General features: G+C 53.4%; 1 protein-coding gene and 5 non-coding genes across 6 annotated transcripts; all 6 read right to left on the minus strand.

Moving 5' to 3' along the window:
* Nucleotides 1-74: 74 nt before the first annotated feature.
* On the minus strand, nt 75-2,464 carry RPS8 (ribosomal protein S8). The gene is made up of 6 exons (XM_017346355.4): nt 2,434-2,464; nt 1,917-2,023; nt 1,411-1,510; nt 908-1,083; nt 586-715; nt 75-224 (listed from the first exon to the last, which is right to left on the minus strand). The coding sequence occupies exons 1-6, from the start codon at nt 2,435-2,437 to the stop codon at nt 115-117; spliced, it is 627 nt and encodes a 208-aa protein (XP_017201844.1). The 5' UTR covers nt 2,438-2,464; the 3' UTR covers nt 75-114.
* Nucleotides 343-412, minus strand: LOC127493827 (small nucleolar RNA SNORD38). The gene has a single exon (XR_007924365.1). It is a non-coding gene; the product is annotated as a small nucleolar RNA SNORD38 (small nucleolar RNA).
* LOC127493828 (small nucleolar RNA SNORD38) lies at nt 791-860 on the minus strand. The gene has a single exon (XR_007924366.1). It is a non-coding gene; the product is annotated as a small nucleolar RNA SNORD38 (small nucleolar RNA).
* LOC127493829 (small nucleolar RNA SNORD46) lies at nt 1,584-1,686 on the minus strand. Its single transcript, XR_007924367.3, has one exon. It is a non-coding gene; the product is annotated as a small nucleolar RNA SNORD46 (small nucleolar RNA).
* Nucleotides 2,111-2,190, minus strand: LOC127493822 (small nucleolar RNA SNORD55/SNORD39). The gene has a single exon (XR_007924360.1). It is a non-coding gene; the product is annotated as a small nucleolar RNA SNORD55/SNORD39 (small nucleolar RNA).
* Nucleotides 2,465-7,385: 4,921 nt separating the features above from the next.
* Nucleotides 7,386-7,508, minus strand: LOC127493872 (U6atac minor spliceosomal RNA). Its single transcript, XR_007924409.1, has one exon. It is a non-coding gene; the product is annotated as a U6atac minor spliceosomal RNA (small nuclear RNA).
* Between the last annotated feature and the right edge of the window lie 2,596 nt (nt 7,509-10,104).

The raw sequence follows: 10,104 nt of genomic DNA on the forward strand, positions 1-10,104 counted from the left end.
GGACAGCAGGAGGGGGGAGGGAATACCAGCTATCACCAGCACAAGGATCCAGAGTAAACATTCAAACACAGACATAGGAAATAGAATAAACACCTTTATTACACGGTGGAGGACTTATTTGCCTTTCCGGGCCTTGATTTTCCTCAGATAGAACTCCAGCTCCTTGCCTTCTAGTACATAGCCATCTGCTCGGCCACACTGGCCAGGTCTTGACGCAATGCACGCTGGAATGAGAGCATGTGGTCCTTAGGAAAATGACTAGGTAGCTCCCCTCACATCATTCTAACCCCCTAAAAGCCCACGTCGGTTCAAATACCCAGGAGGCAAAAACGAAGCCCACAGTCTCCTCAGGTGTACTTTATCCTCACTTCCAAATCAGTAGCAGAACTGGACAAAGTTCTCATCACGGAGACAACCCCTGAGCCTGCACATGCATTTCTCAAACTCCTCCAAGCTCCACCTACAGGCCTCGGACCTCCCCACCCAGCATTTCCACGTGTGCATTCTGTCTTCACACCCTCGCAGCCGACGGAGCGGTACAGAGGTAAGGCGGGGGCACCCCCGCCCACCACACAGCCATCTCACCGAGCAGCTTGCCCTGCTGGAACTGCTCCTCCAGCAGACTGCTGATCTTGGCATTCTTCTTCCTTTCGTCGTATTTCTTCTGAATCTTCTTTGATCGTTTTTTGTTTAAAATTTCTTCCTCCTCAGGAGTCTGAACATAAGGGACACAGGTGGATTAGCCCAGGGAAGGAGGGCCCCTAGGGCCTTCGGGAACCCCACATCCCGCCTTCCTCAGCACTCAAGGCTTTCATCTCTCTCCCTTCAGTAGCAGAACTGGACAGAGTCTCATCACAAGGCAGCGACCCTCCTCCTCCTCCCCATGCCCACGCGAGGGACCACGTACCAGCTTGGCCCCCTTCTTGCGGCCCAGGGGCAGCGCGTAGTGGGACTCGTACCACTGTCGGTACGGCGTGCTGTCTATAAGCACGATGCAGTTCTTCACCAGGGTTTTGGTGCGGACCAGCTCGTTATTGGAGGCATTGTAGACAACATCGATGATCCTCGTTTTGCGGGTACAACCTGCTCACAAGGGAAACGCGAATCAGGTCGTGGGAGGAAGCCCGAGGCCCACTGGCCTTGCCCCACACCTCCTCAGGCTCTCTGCCCCTACTAGGACCCGAGAAGCAATGGAACAACAAATCATCTCTCACAAACTCTCCCCCAGGGACGCTTGGTAAACAGGCTAGCATCTGCCCGAGCCTCTAAGGACAGGGCAGTCTGCACAGAAAGAACTCTCACAACCACCTCAAGGCCTTTAGGCAAGGCAAGTTCAAGTGAGCTGGTCTAGGCCAGGGTGTCCTGCTAAAAGCACTTGGTTCCCACCTCCTCCAGAAGGGCCTCACTCACACTCGGAGCCCCAGGAGAAGTTCCCCACGTCCAGCCGCAGGGCCCGGTACTTCTTATTGCCTCCTCGAACTCGCACGGTATGTATCCGCCGGGGGCCGATCTGGAAACAAGAGACAGGATCCAAGTTGCCAAGACAACAAGCAAGGGACTGGGAAGCTAGGGCTGCAGGGAGGCACCAGTCAGTGTAACTATGACAAGTCCTTGCACTGGCAAGTGGCACTAAGTGACCAAGACGGCCACCACCACGCCTAAGGATACTCTTTCATCACTCCAGTTTCCTCCAAGTTGAAAATCTGACCCCGAGCACCGGAAGCAGAAACAGCAGGCCTATAACTCCCCGAGAAGCCCACCCCTCCAGGCACCCTTCACGTCTTAGCATTTAGACCCAAGGGTGTTGGCACAGGGACTACATTCCCACTTCACGCACCAATCTCACCACCCGGCCCACCAGCCCCACGCTGAGACCCCCACCCCGCCACTGCACGGTACGGCACGCGCACACCCACCTTCGTGTTGGCAGCCGGGCGGCCCAGCTCATACTTCCGCTTCTTATGGTAGGGCTTTCTTTTGCCCCCAGTTTTGCGGCGCTTGTGCCAGTTGTCCCGAGAGATGCCTGTATGTGGGAGCGGGGACGGAACCTTGAACCACAGGGACTCGGTGCCGGCGGCTCGCGCCCTCCAGACCCCCGCGACGGGTGGGCCGCCCGCTCAGCTCTCCAAGGTTCGCCTCCCCACGGCGCAGTCGGGAGTTTGCAGCATTACCGAGGTGTCATCATACACGTGCGGCCCGGCCCCGGCACTCCGTTCCCGCGGCAGCCATGTTGATGCCGCTTGCAGCCCACAGCCCGGAGCCCTTGAAGCCCGTGCTACAGGCCTCGGCGGCCAAAACCCAGTGGCCACGCTTCCTGATACCTGTTTGTAGCCAGGGATCGGGGTGCCCTTATTCCCATTTTGGCTGCGAGGCAGGATGGCGCTGGATTGACCGCAACCGCCTTCCCCAGTCCCAACACAGAGAAACACTCACCCATCGCTCGGCGGCGCTGGCTGGAAAGAGAAAACGCAAAGCGTCACGGTCCGATTTGTGAGACGCTGCCCCGCCCCTTTTACGTCTTTTCCGGGCGCCGAGGAGACGAGGTTGGAGCCGCAAGGCGACGCGAATGACGTGTGCGACACTGCAGCCTCTCCAGTCCGCTCTGTGTTCTCTGACCTTGGGAGCTGCGGCGCGGGAGGTCGCGACGGTTTTTTTGAAATAGGATTTACGGCACGGGCTGCAGCCGAGCCGGGTTTTATTTACGTTTTGAAAACTCGTTTCAGAGGCTATTATAGTAGTCTAAGGTGAAAGGTGGATGTGGCTGCGTTTGAAAAGAGTGCAGGGGCCGCCGCTGTGGCGTAGCGGGTAAAGCCGCCGCCTGCAGTGCCCGAATCCCATATGGGCGCTGGCTCAAGTCCGGCTGCTCCTCTTCCGATCCAGCTCTCTGCTATGGCCTGGGAAAGCAGTGGAGGATGGCTCAGGACCTTGGGCCGCTGCACCCGCGTGGGAGACTCGGGAGAAGCTCCTGGCTCCTGGCTTCGGATCGGCGCAGCTCCGGCCGTTGTGGCCAATTGGGGAGTGAACCAGCGGATGGAAGACCTCTCTCTCTCTCTCTGCCTCTCCTCTCTCTGTAACTCTGATTTTCAAGTAAATAAATCTTAAGAAAAGAGTGCAAGGGGGGTGGGAGAGATGAAGTGAATGGTGTGATGGAACGATGACATAAGCCTCAGCCATTCTCCCTTATTGCCCAAAATAGAGAAACACTGAAATGCATTCCTTGCCTTAACTCAGTTGGGTCTCACCCTATTGCCTTCATACCCCACCCCTTACAGCCACCTGAAAGACCAGTTCCAGGAATTCCCCTCTGCCTGCTGCCCCTACCCCACCCCCATCCCCAGCCCTCCTAAAATATAAACTCCCAGCCTCTGGGAGTCGGGGCCTTCTGCCACGTGTTCCATCATGGGCACCTGGGCAGTTGGTCACCCACCTCCACGGGTTTATTTTATCTGAATAAATTCGGTCTGGCTGTAAATTCGTACACTGCCTCCTCTCTATGCTGCGCCTCTTAACATTTTGGTGCCTCGTGTGAGGAGGCACCAATCTGCAACTCTTCCTAACACTTGGGCTATTTTCCACTGCTTTCCCAGGTCATAGCAGAGAGCTGGATCAGAAATGGAGCAGCCGGGACTAGAACTGGCGCCCATGTGGGATGCCAGCGCTGCAGGCAGTGGCTTTACTCGCTACGCCACAGCACCGGCCCCCTGGCGATCGTTAATAAAAGAAGTCTGGGCAGAGATGTTACTTTGGGTAAGGTTGCTAGGTAGAAAGTGTGTGTGTCTAAGAGGGGCTGAAGAAAATGGGAGTTTTTGTGTGGTTGCCTGAGGAAAGATACAGGGAAGTGGGCCTTGGAAGCACACCAGCATTTGCACATCAAAAGTCTTCCCCGTCCATTGACCTTGTTGGGGGGTTCCAGCCCTCTCCTGGAAGAAGCTTTAGGGGAGTGTACCCACCCTATACCCGGGGGCTGGCTATTGGTTCCAACATGAAATTCTGGGAGGAATTTCAGTTATGCAGGCCCAGGGGGCCCTTCACCCACCCAGAGATATCCTAGGATATCCTAGGGGACACTCCCTCCTAGGGAGGGAGGGGAAGAAACCAAGGACCCACACCCATACTGATAAAAACTCCAGTCCAAAATGGACTGCACGAACTTCTTCCCTGAGACACCCTCTGGTGTGTCAGGTGTATTGCTCTCTCTCTCTCTCTCTCTCTCTCTCTCTCTCTCTCTCTCTCTTTTTTTAAAGATTTATTTGAGGGCCGGCGCCGCGGCTCACTAGGCTAATCCTCCGCCTAGCGGCGCCGGCACACCGGGTTCTAGTCCCGGTCGGGGCGCCGGATTCTGTCCCGGTTGCCCCTCTTCCAGGCCAGCTCTCTGCTGTGGCCAGGGAGTGCAGTGGAGGATGGCCCAGGTGCTTGGGCCCTGCACCCCATGGGAGACCAGGAGAAGCACCTGGCTCCTGGCTCCTGCCAGCGGATCAGCGCGGTGTGCCGGCCGCAGCATGCCGGCCACGGCGGCCATTGGAGGGTGAACCAACGGCAAAGGAAGACCTTTCTCTCTGTCTCTCTCTCTCACTGTCCACTCTGCCTGTCAAAAAAAAAAAAAAAAAAAAAAAGATTTATTTGAAAGCCAGAGTTACACAGAGAGAAGAGGCAGAGAGAGAGGTCTTCCATCCGCTGGTTCACTCCCCAGATGGCCACAACGGTTGGAGCTGCACCGATTTGAAGCCAGGAGCCAGGAGCTTCCTCCAGGTCTCCCACGCAAGTGCAGGAGCCCAAGGACTTGGGCCATCTTCTACTGCTTTCCCAGGCCATAAAAGTCTCTCTCTCTTTTTAAAGATTTATTTTATTTATTTGAAAGACAGAGTTACAGAGAGAGGTAGAGACAGAGAGAAAGGTCTTCCATCCGCTGGTTCACTCCCCAGATGGCCGCAACGGCCAGAGCTGTGCCAATCCAAAGCCAGGAGATTCTTCTGAGTCTCCCACATGGGTGCAAGAGCCCAAGCACTTGGGCCATCTTCTGCTGCTTTCCCAGGCCACAGCAGAGAGCTGGATTGGAAAAGGAGCAGCCGGGATTAGAACCAGCGCCCATATGGGATGCTGGTGCTTCAGGCCAGGGCTTTAATCTACTGTGCCACAGCGCCGGCCCTTGGTGTATTTCTCTTCATTAAACTTTGCTATTTTGAGGCCAGCACTGTGGCATAGCAGGTAAAGCCACCGCCTGCAGTGCTGGAATCCCATATGGGCGCCTGTTTGAGTCTTGGCTGCTCCATTCCAATCCAGCTCCCTGTTGTGCCCATGTGCCCATGTAGGAGACAAAGATCAAACTCCTGGCACCTGGCTTTCACCTGGCCCAGCCTTGGCCATTGCAGTCATTTGGGCAGTGAACCAGGAGAAGGAAGATCTCTTTCCTTCTCTTTCTGTAACTGTCTTTTGACACATGATGCATTATGCTTTTGAATTTTTTTTCCAAACACTTAAAAGTGTAAAATCCATGCTTAGTGTTAGTAAAATGGCACAGTCTTATCTATGGTGCAATCTACACCCTTGACACCATCCTAGCTCTAGCCCCCGCTGCCATTTGCTAGAAGCTAGGTGACCACATGGCCCAACCACTGGTGTCAGCCCCACCCCCATCCTAATGGGATTTGCTGGTCATACTTCCCTGCTAACCCACCCCCCCCAAAGGTTTAAGAGGACCTGTTCCTGAACACATGGCTCTTTTCTCTCCATCTCCTGATCTTTTTCTTTCTGGTCTTTCTGTCTCTGTCTCTCTCAATCTCTCTTACGCTCTCCTCCCTCTTTTCCTTCTTCGCCCCTTCCCTCCGGTCTGTCGGTTTTCCCCCAATAAACCCTTTCCCTTACTCTGGTGTTTGGTGTGTTTTGTGGCAGCCTTAGCCTTAGCTCTTGAGCCCAGTCAGAATACAGTAGTTTACCAAACTGATATGAAGAAATGAAAGAAGGGGCTGGCACTGTATTATAGGAGTTTAAGTCTCTGCCTTTGGCCAGCGCCGTGGCTCAATAGGCTAACCCTCCGCCTTTGGCGCCAGCACCCCAGGTTCCAGTCCCAGTCAGGGCACCAGATTCTGTCCGGTTGCTCCTCTTCCTGTCCAGCTCTCTGCTGTGGCCAGGGAGTGCAGTGGAGGATGGCCCAAGTCCTTGGGCTCTGCACCCACGTGGGAGACCAGGAGAAGCACCTGGCTCCTGGCTTTGAATCAGCTTGGTGCACTGGCCGCAGCATGCTGGCTGCAGCAGCCATTGGGGGGTGAACCAACGGAAAAAGGAAGACCTTTCTCTCTGTCTCTCTTTCTCTCTCACTGTCTAACTCTGCCTGTCAAAAAAAAAAAAAAAAAAAAAAGTCTGCCTTCAGTGCCAGCATCCCACATGGGTGCCGGTTCAAGTCCCCGGCTGCTCCACTTCCAATGCAGCTCCCTGCTAATGCACCTAAGTGCTTGGGCCCCTCACCCTCGTGGGAGACCCAGAAGAAGCTTCTGGCTTCGACCTGGTCCTTCCTGCCCAGGCCGTCACAGCCATTTGGGGAGCGGATGGAAGATCGATTGCTCTCTCTCTCTCTCTCTCTCTCTGTATCTCTGCCTTTCAAATAAATAAGTAAATCTTAATAATAAGAAGAAATGCAAGATCGGGGCCCAGATCCGAGTGTCAAGAATTCAAAGCAAGATAGAGAAAAGAAGCTGGCCAAGAGACAGAGGAGCAATTAGTGGCATGAGGAACGCCAGCAGAGGGCAGTGTCAGGGTCTGGTACTGCTGGGAAGTCTATTAAACTGAGGGCCAAGGGGCGAGCACTGGGGCACAGCAGGTTAAGCTGCTCCACTTCTGAGTGATCCAGCTTCCCGCTAACGTGCCTGGAAGGCAGCAGATGGTGACACAAGTACCTGGGTTCCTGCCACCCATGTGGGAGGCCTGGATGGAATTCCTGGGTACTGGCTTTGTTTTAGCCCACCCAGTCATGACTGCTGGGGGCATTTGAGGAATGAACCAGCAGATGGAAGATCTCTCTGTCCCCTAACCTCCACCCCCTCCTTCACACGCTCTTTCAAACAAGTCCTTTTAAAAAGAAGTAAATAAAAGATTTATTTATTTGAGAGGCAGTTACAGAACGAGAGGCAGAGAGAAAGGTCTTCCACTGCTGGTTCACTCTCCAAATGGCTGCAATGGCCAAAGCTGGGCTAATCTGAAGGCAAGAACCAGGAGCTTCTTCTGGGTGTCCTCTAGGGGTGCAGGGACCCAAGTATGTGGGCCATCTTCTGCTGCTTTCCTAGGCCATAAGCATAGAACTGGATCGGAAGAAGAGCAGCTGGAACTTGAACCAGCGCCCATATGGGATGCTGGCACTGCAGGCAAAGGCTTAGCCTACAATACCACATTGCTGAAAACAGTGGTTAGATGCCACAAAGTGGGTGGCAGTCAGCGCCCTAACTGTATATGTGTTGTCAGGCCTTAGGGTCTTTTCCATCCTTGTCAAAGGGAGTACTAATCTTCTTATCCAGCTCTCTGCTATGGCCTGGGAAAGCGGTGGTAGATGGCCCAAGTCCTTGGGCCCCTGCACCTGCATGGGAGCCCCAGAGGCTCCTGGCTCCTGGCTTCAGATCGGCACAGCTCTGGCCATTGCGGCTGATTGGGGAGTTAACCATCGGATGGAAGATCTCTGTCTCTCTGCTTCTCCTCTCTCTGTGTAACTCTTTCAAATAAGTAAATGAATCTTAAAAAAAAAAAAAAAAAAGGGACATTAAGGGGGCCGGCGCTGTGGCGTAGAGGGTAAGGCCTCTGCCTCCAGTGCCAGCATCCCATATGGGCGCTGGTTCACGTCCCGGCTGCTCTACTTCTGATCCAGCTCTCTGCTGTGGCCTGGGAAGGCAGTGGGAGGTGGCTCAGGTCCTTGGGCCCCTGCACCCATATGGGAGACCCAGAAGAAGCTCCTCCTCCTGGCTTTGGATCGGCACAGCTCTGGCCATTGCAGCCAATTGAAGAGTGAACCAGCGGATGAAAGACCTCTCTCTCTCTGCCTCTCCTTCTCTCTCTGTGTAACTCTTTCAAGTAAATAAATAATTGAAAAAAAAAAAAAAAAAAAAAAAGAACATGAAGAAAGGGGCTTGTGCTATGGCGCAGCAGGTTAAAACCCCGGCTTGAAGTATTGACATCCCATATGGGCACCGGTTCTAGTCCCGGCTGGTCCAAGTCCTTGGGCCCTTGCACCACATGGGAGACCCAGAAGAAGCTCCTGGCTCCTGATTTTGGATGGGCTCAGCTCCGGCCGTTGCAGCCATTTGGGGAGTGAACCAGTGGATGGAAGACCTCACTCTCTGTCTATACCTCTCTGTAATTCAAATAAATAAAAATAAAAAAATTTTTTTTAAAAAAGGACATTAAGAAAAACAATTCCATTTGCAATAGCACCCAAAAGAATAAAACACCCAGGAATAAACTTAGCCAATGAAGTGAAAGAATTGTACAGTGGCCGGCGCCGCGGCTCACTAGGCTAATCCTCCGCCTAGCGGCGCCGGCACACCGGGTTCTAGTCCCGGTCGCCCCTCTTCCAGGCCAGCCCTCTGCTGTGGCCAGGGAGTGCAGTGGAGGATGGCCCAGGTGCTTGGGCCCTGCACCCCATGGGAGACCAGGAGAAGCACCTGGCTCCTGGCTCCTGCCATCGGATCAGCGCGGTGCGCCGGCCGCAGCGCGCCAGCCGCGGCGGCCATTGGAGGGTGAACCAACGGCAAAGGAAGACCTTTCTCTCTGTCTCTCTCTCTCACTGTCCACTCTGCCTGTCAAAAAAATAAAAAAAAAAAAAAAAAAGAAAGAATTGTACAGTTAACACAGATGTTTAACACAGCAGCTTAAGTAGCTACCTGGGATGATGCCCATATCCCATTATTGGAGTGCCTGGTTCAAGTCTTGGCTACTCCACTTCCTGTTAATGTGCACGCTGGGAGGTAGCTGATCATGGCTCAAGTACCTGGATCCTAGTCACCTATATGAGAGACCGGGATGAAATTCCAGGCTTCTGGCTTCAGCCCAGTCTAAACTTTGGGCCAGACCAAAGCCAGGAACCAGGAGCTTCTCCCAGGTCTCCCATGTGGGTAGCAGGGGCCCAGAGACTTGGGCCATCTTCCACTGCTTTCCTAGGCACACTAGCAGGGAACTGGATCAGAAGTCGAGCAGCCAGGACTCCAATATCCTGGCACCCATATGGGATGGCAGTGCTGCAGGCTGTGGCTTAACCTACTGTGGCACAGTACTGCCACCCCCAGCCTGCCCTAATCTTGGCTGTTCTGGATATTTGGGGAGTGAACCAGCAGATGGAAGCTCTGCCTCTCAAATAAACAAGTGAATCATATGTGTGTGTGTGTGTGTGTGTATGCTGCAGTGTCATCATCATCACTCTCCTCTTCAAAATCTGCATCTTCCTCGTCTGTGAGAGGGTCATCGGCATCGAGGTTGGCAGCAGGAACCTGGTCTAAGCAAGGCTTCTTCGAGACTGAAGAGGAAGTTGTATGTTCCCAGGTTGGACGATCCCTATTTTTCGCTCTCTCTCTCTTCCAGCTCTCTCCTGAAGTCCTGATTACAAACCGCTTCAGGGGGCATCCTGAGTAGTTTGCCTATATTTTACCTTTGTATGGGAAGGTAAGTCTTGGCTGGAATACTGCTTTGAGAATTGGCTCAAATCACCTTCCCCTTTTCCTCTTCCACCTCCTGCAGGTTCAGAAGTTGGTCTGGCCGCTGTCGTCATCTTTGATGCTAGGCAGACGTCTGATGCTACACCCACAGAAAATCATACAGATGGTATTGTGCCTCATAGCTCCTAGTATACTTAGTTTTTCTAACTCAATAGTTACCAGTATTACCCTCATTTATCCACTGTTTCTATGGTCACAGAACTAGGATATCACTCTGCAGAGTGATAAGCTGTGCCGTTCATCTCCAAATTGCTCTGTTCAACTAGTATTCCAACTGGAGCAAGCAAGGAGCTAACTGGGCAGGGCCTAATAGGTCACGGTAGGGCATTCAGAATTTATCCTTTGTGCGAGAGAAAGTTATTAAAGGGTTTGAAGCAGTGGGCTAACTTTTATAGATTTCTCTGGGGGCAGCCAT

This window comes from Oryctolagus cuniculus, chromosome 7 (assembly GCF_051225735.1).
Source record: "Oryctolagus cuniculus isolate XC-2025 breed Fujian yellow rabbit chromosome 7, ASM5122573v1, whole genome shotgun sequence".
Taxonomy (NCBI): domain Eukaryota; kingdom Metazoa; phylum Chordata; class Mammalia; order Lagomorpha; family Leporidae; genus Oryctolagus; species Oryctolagus cuniculus.

Excerpts from the sequence above, each read along its gene's own strand:
- RPS8 (XM_017346355.4), bottom strand. Across the intron at positions 1,511-1,916 it reads GCCCGGCTGCCAACACGAAG|ATCGGCCCCCGGCGGATACA; the intron begins GTGGGTGTGCGC and ends TCTTGTTTCCAG. Across the intron at positions 716-907 it reads GCAAGAAGGGGGCCAAGCTG|ACTCCTGAGGAGGAAGAAAT; the intron begins GTACGTGGTCCC and ends CCTTATGTTCAG.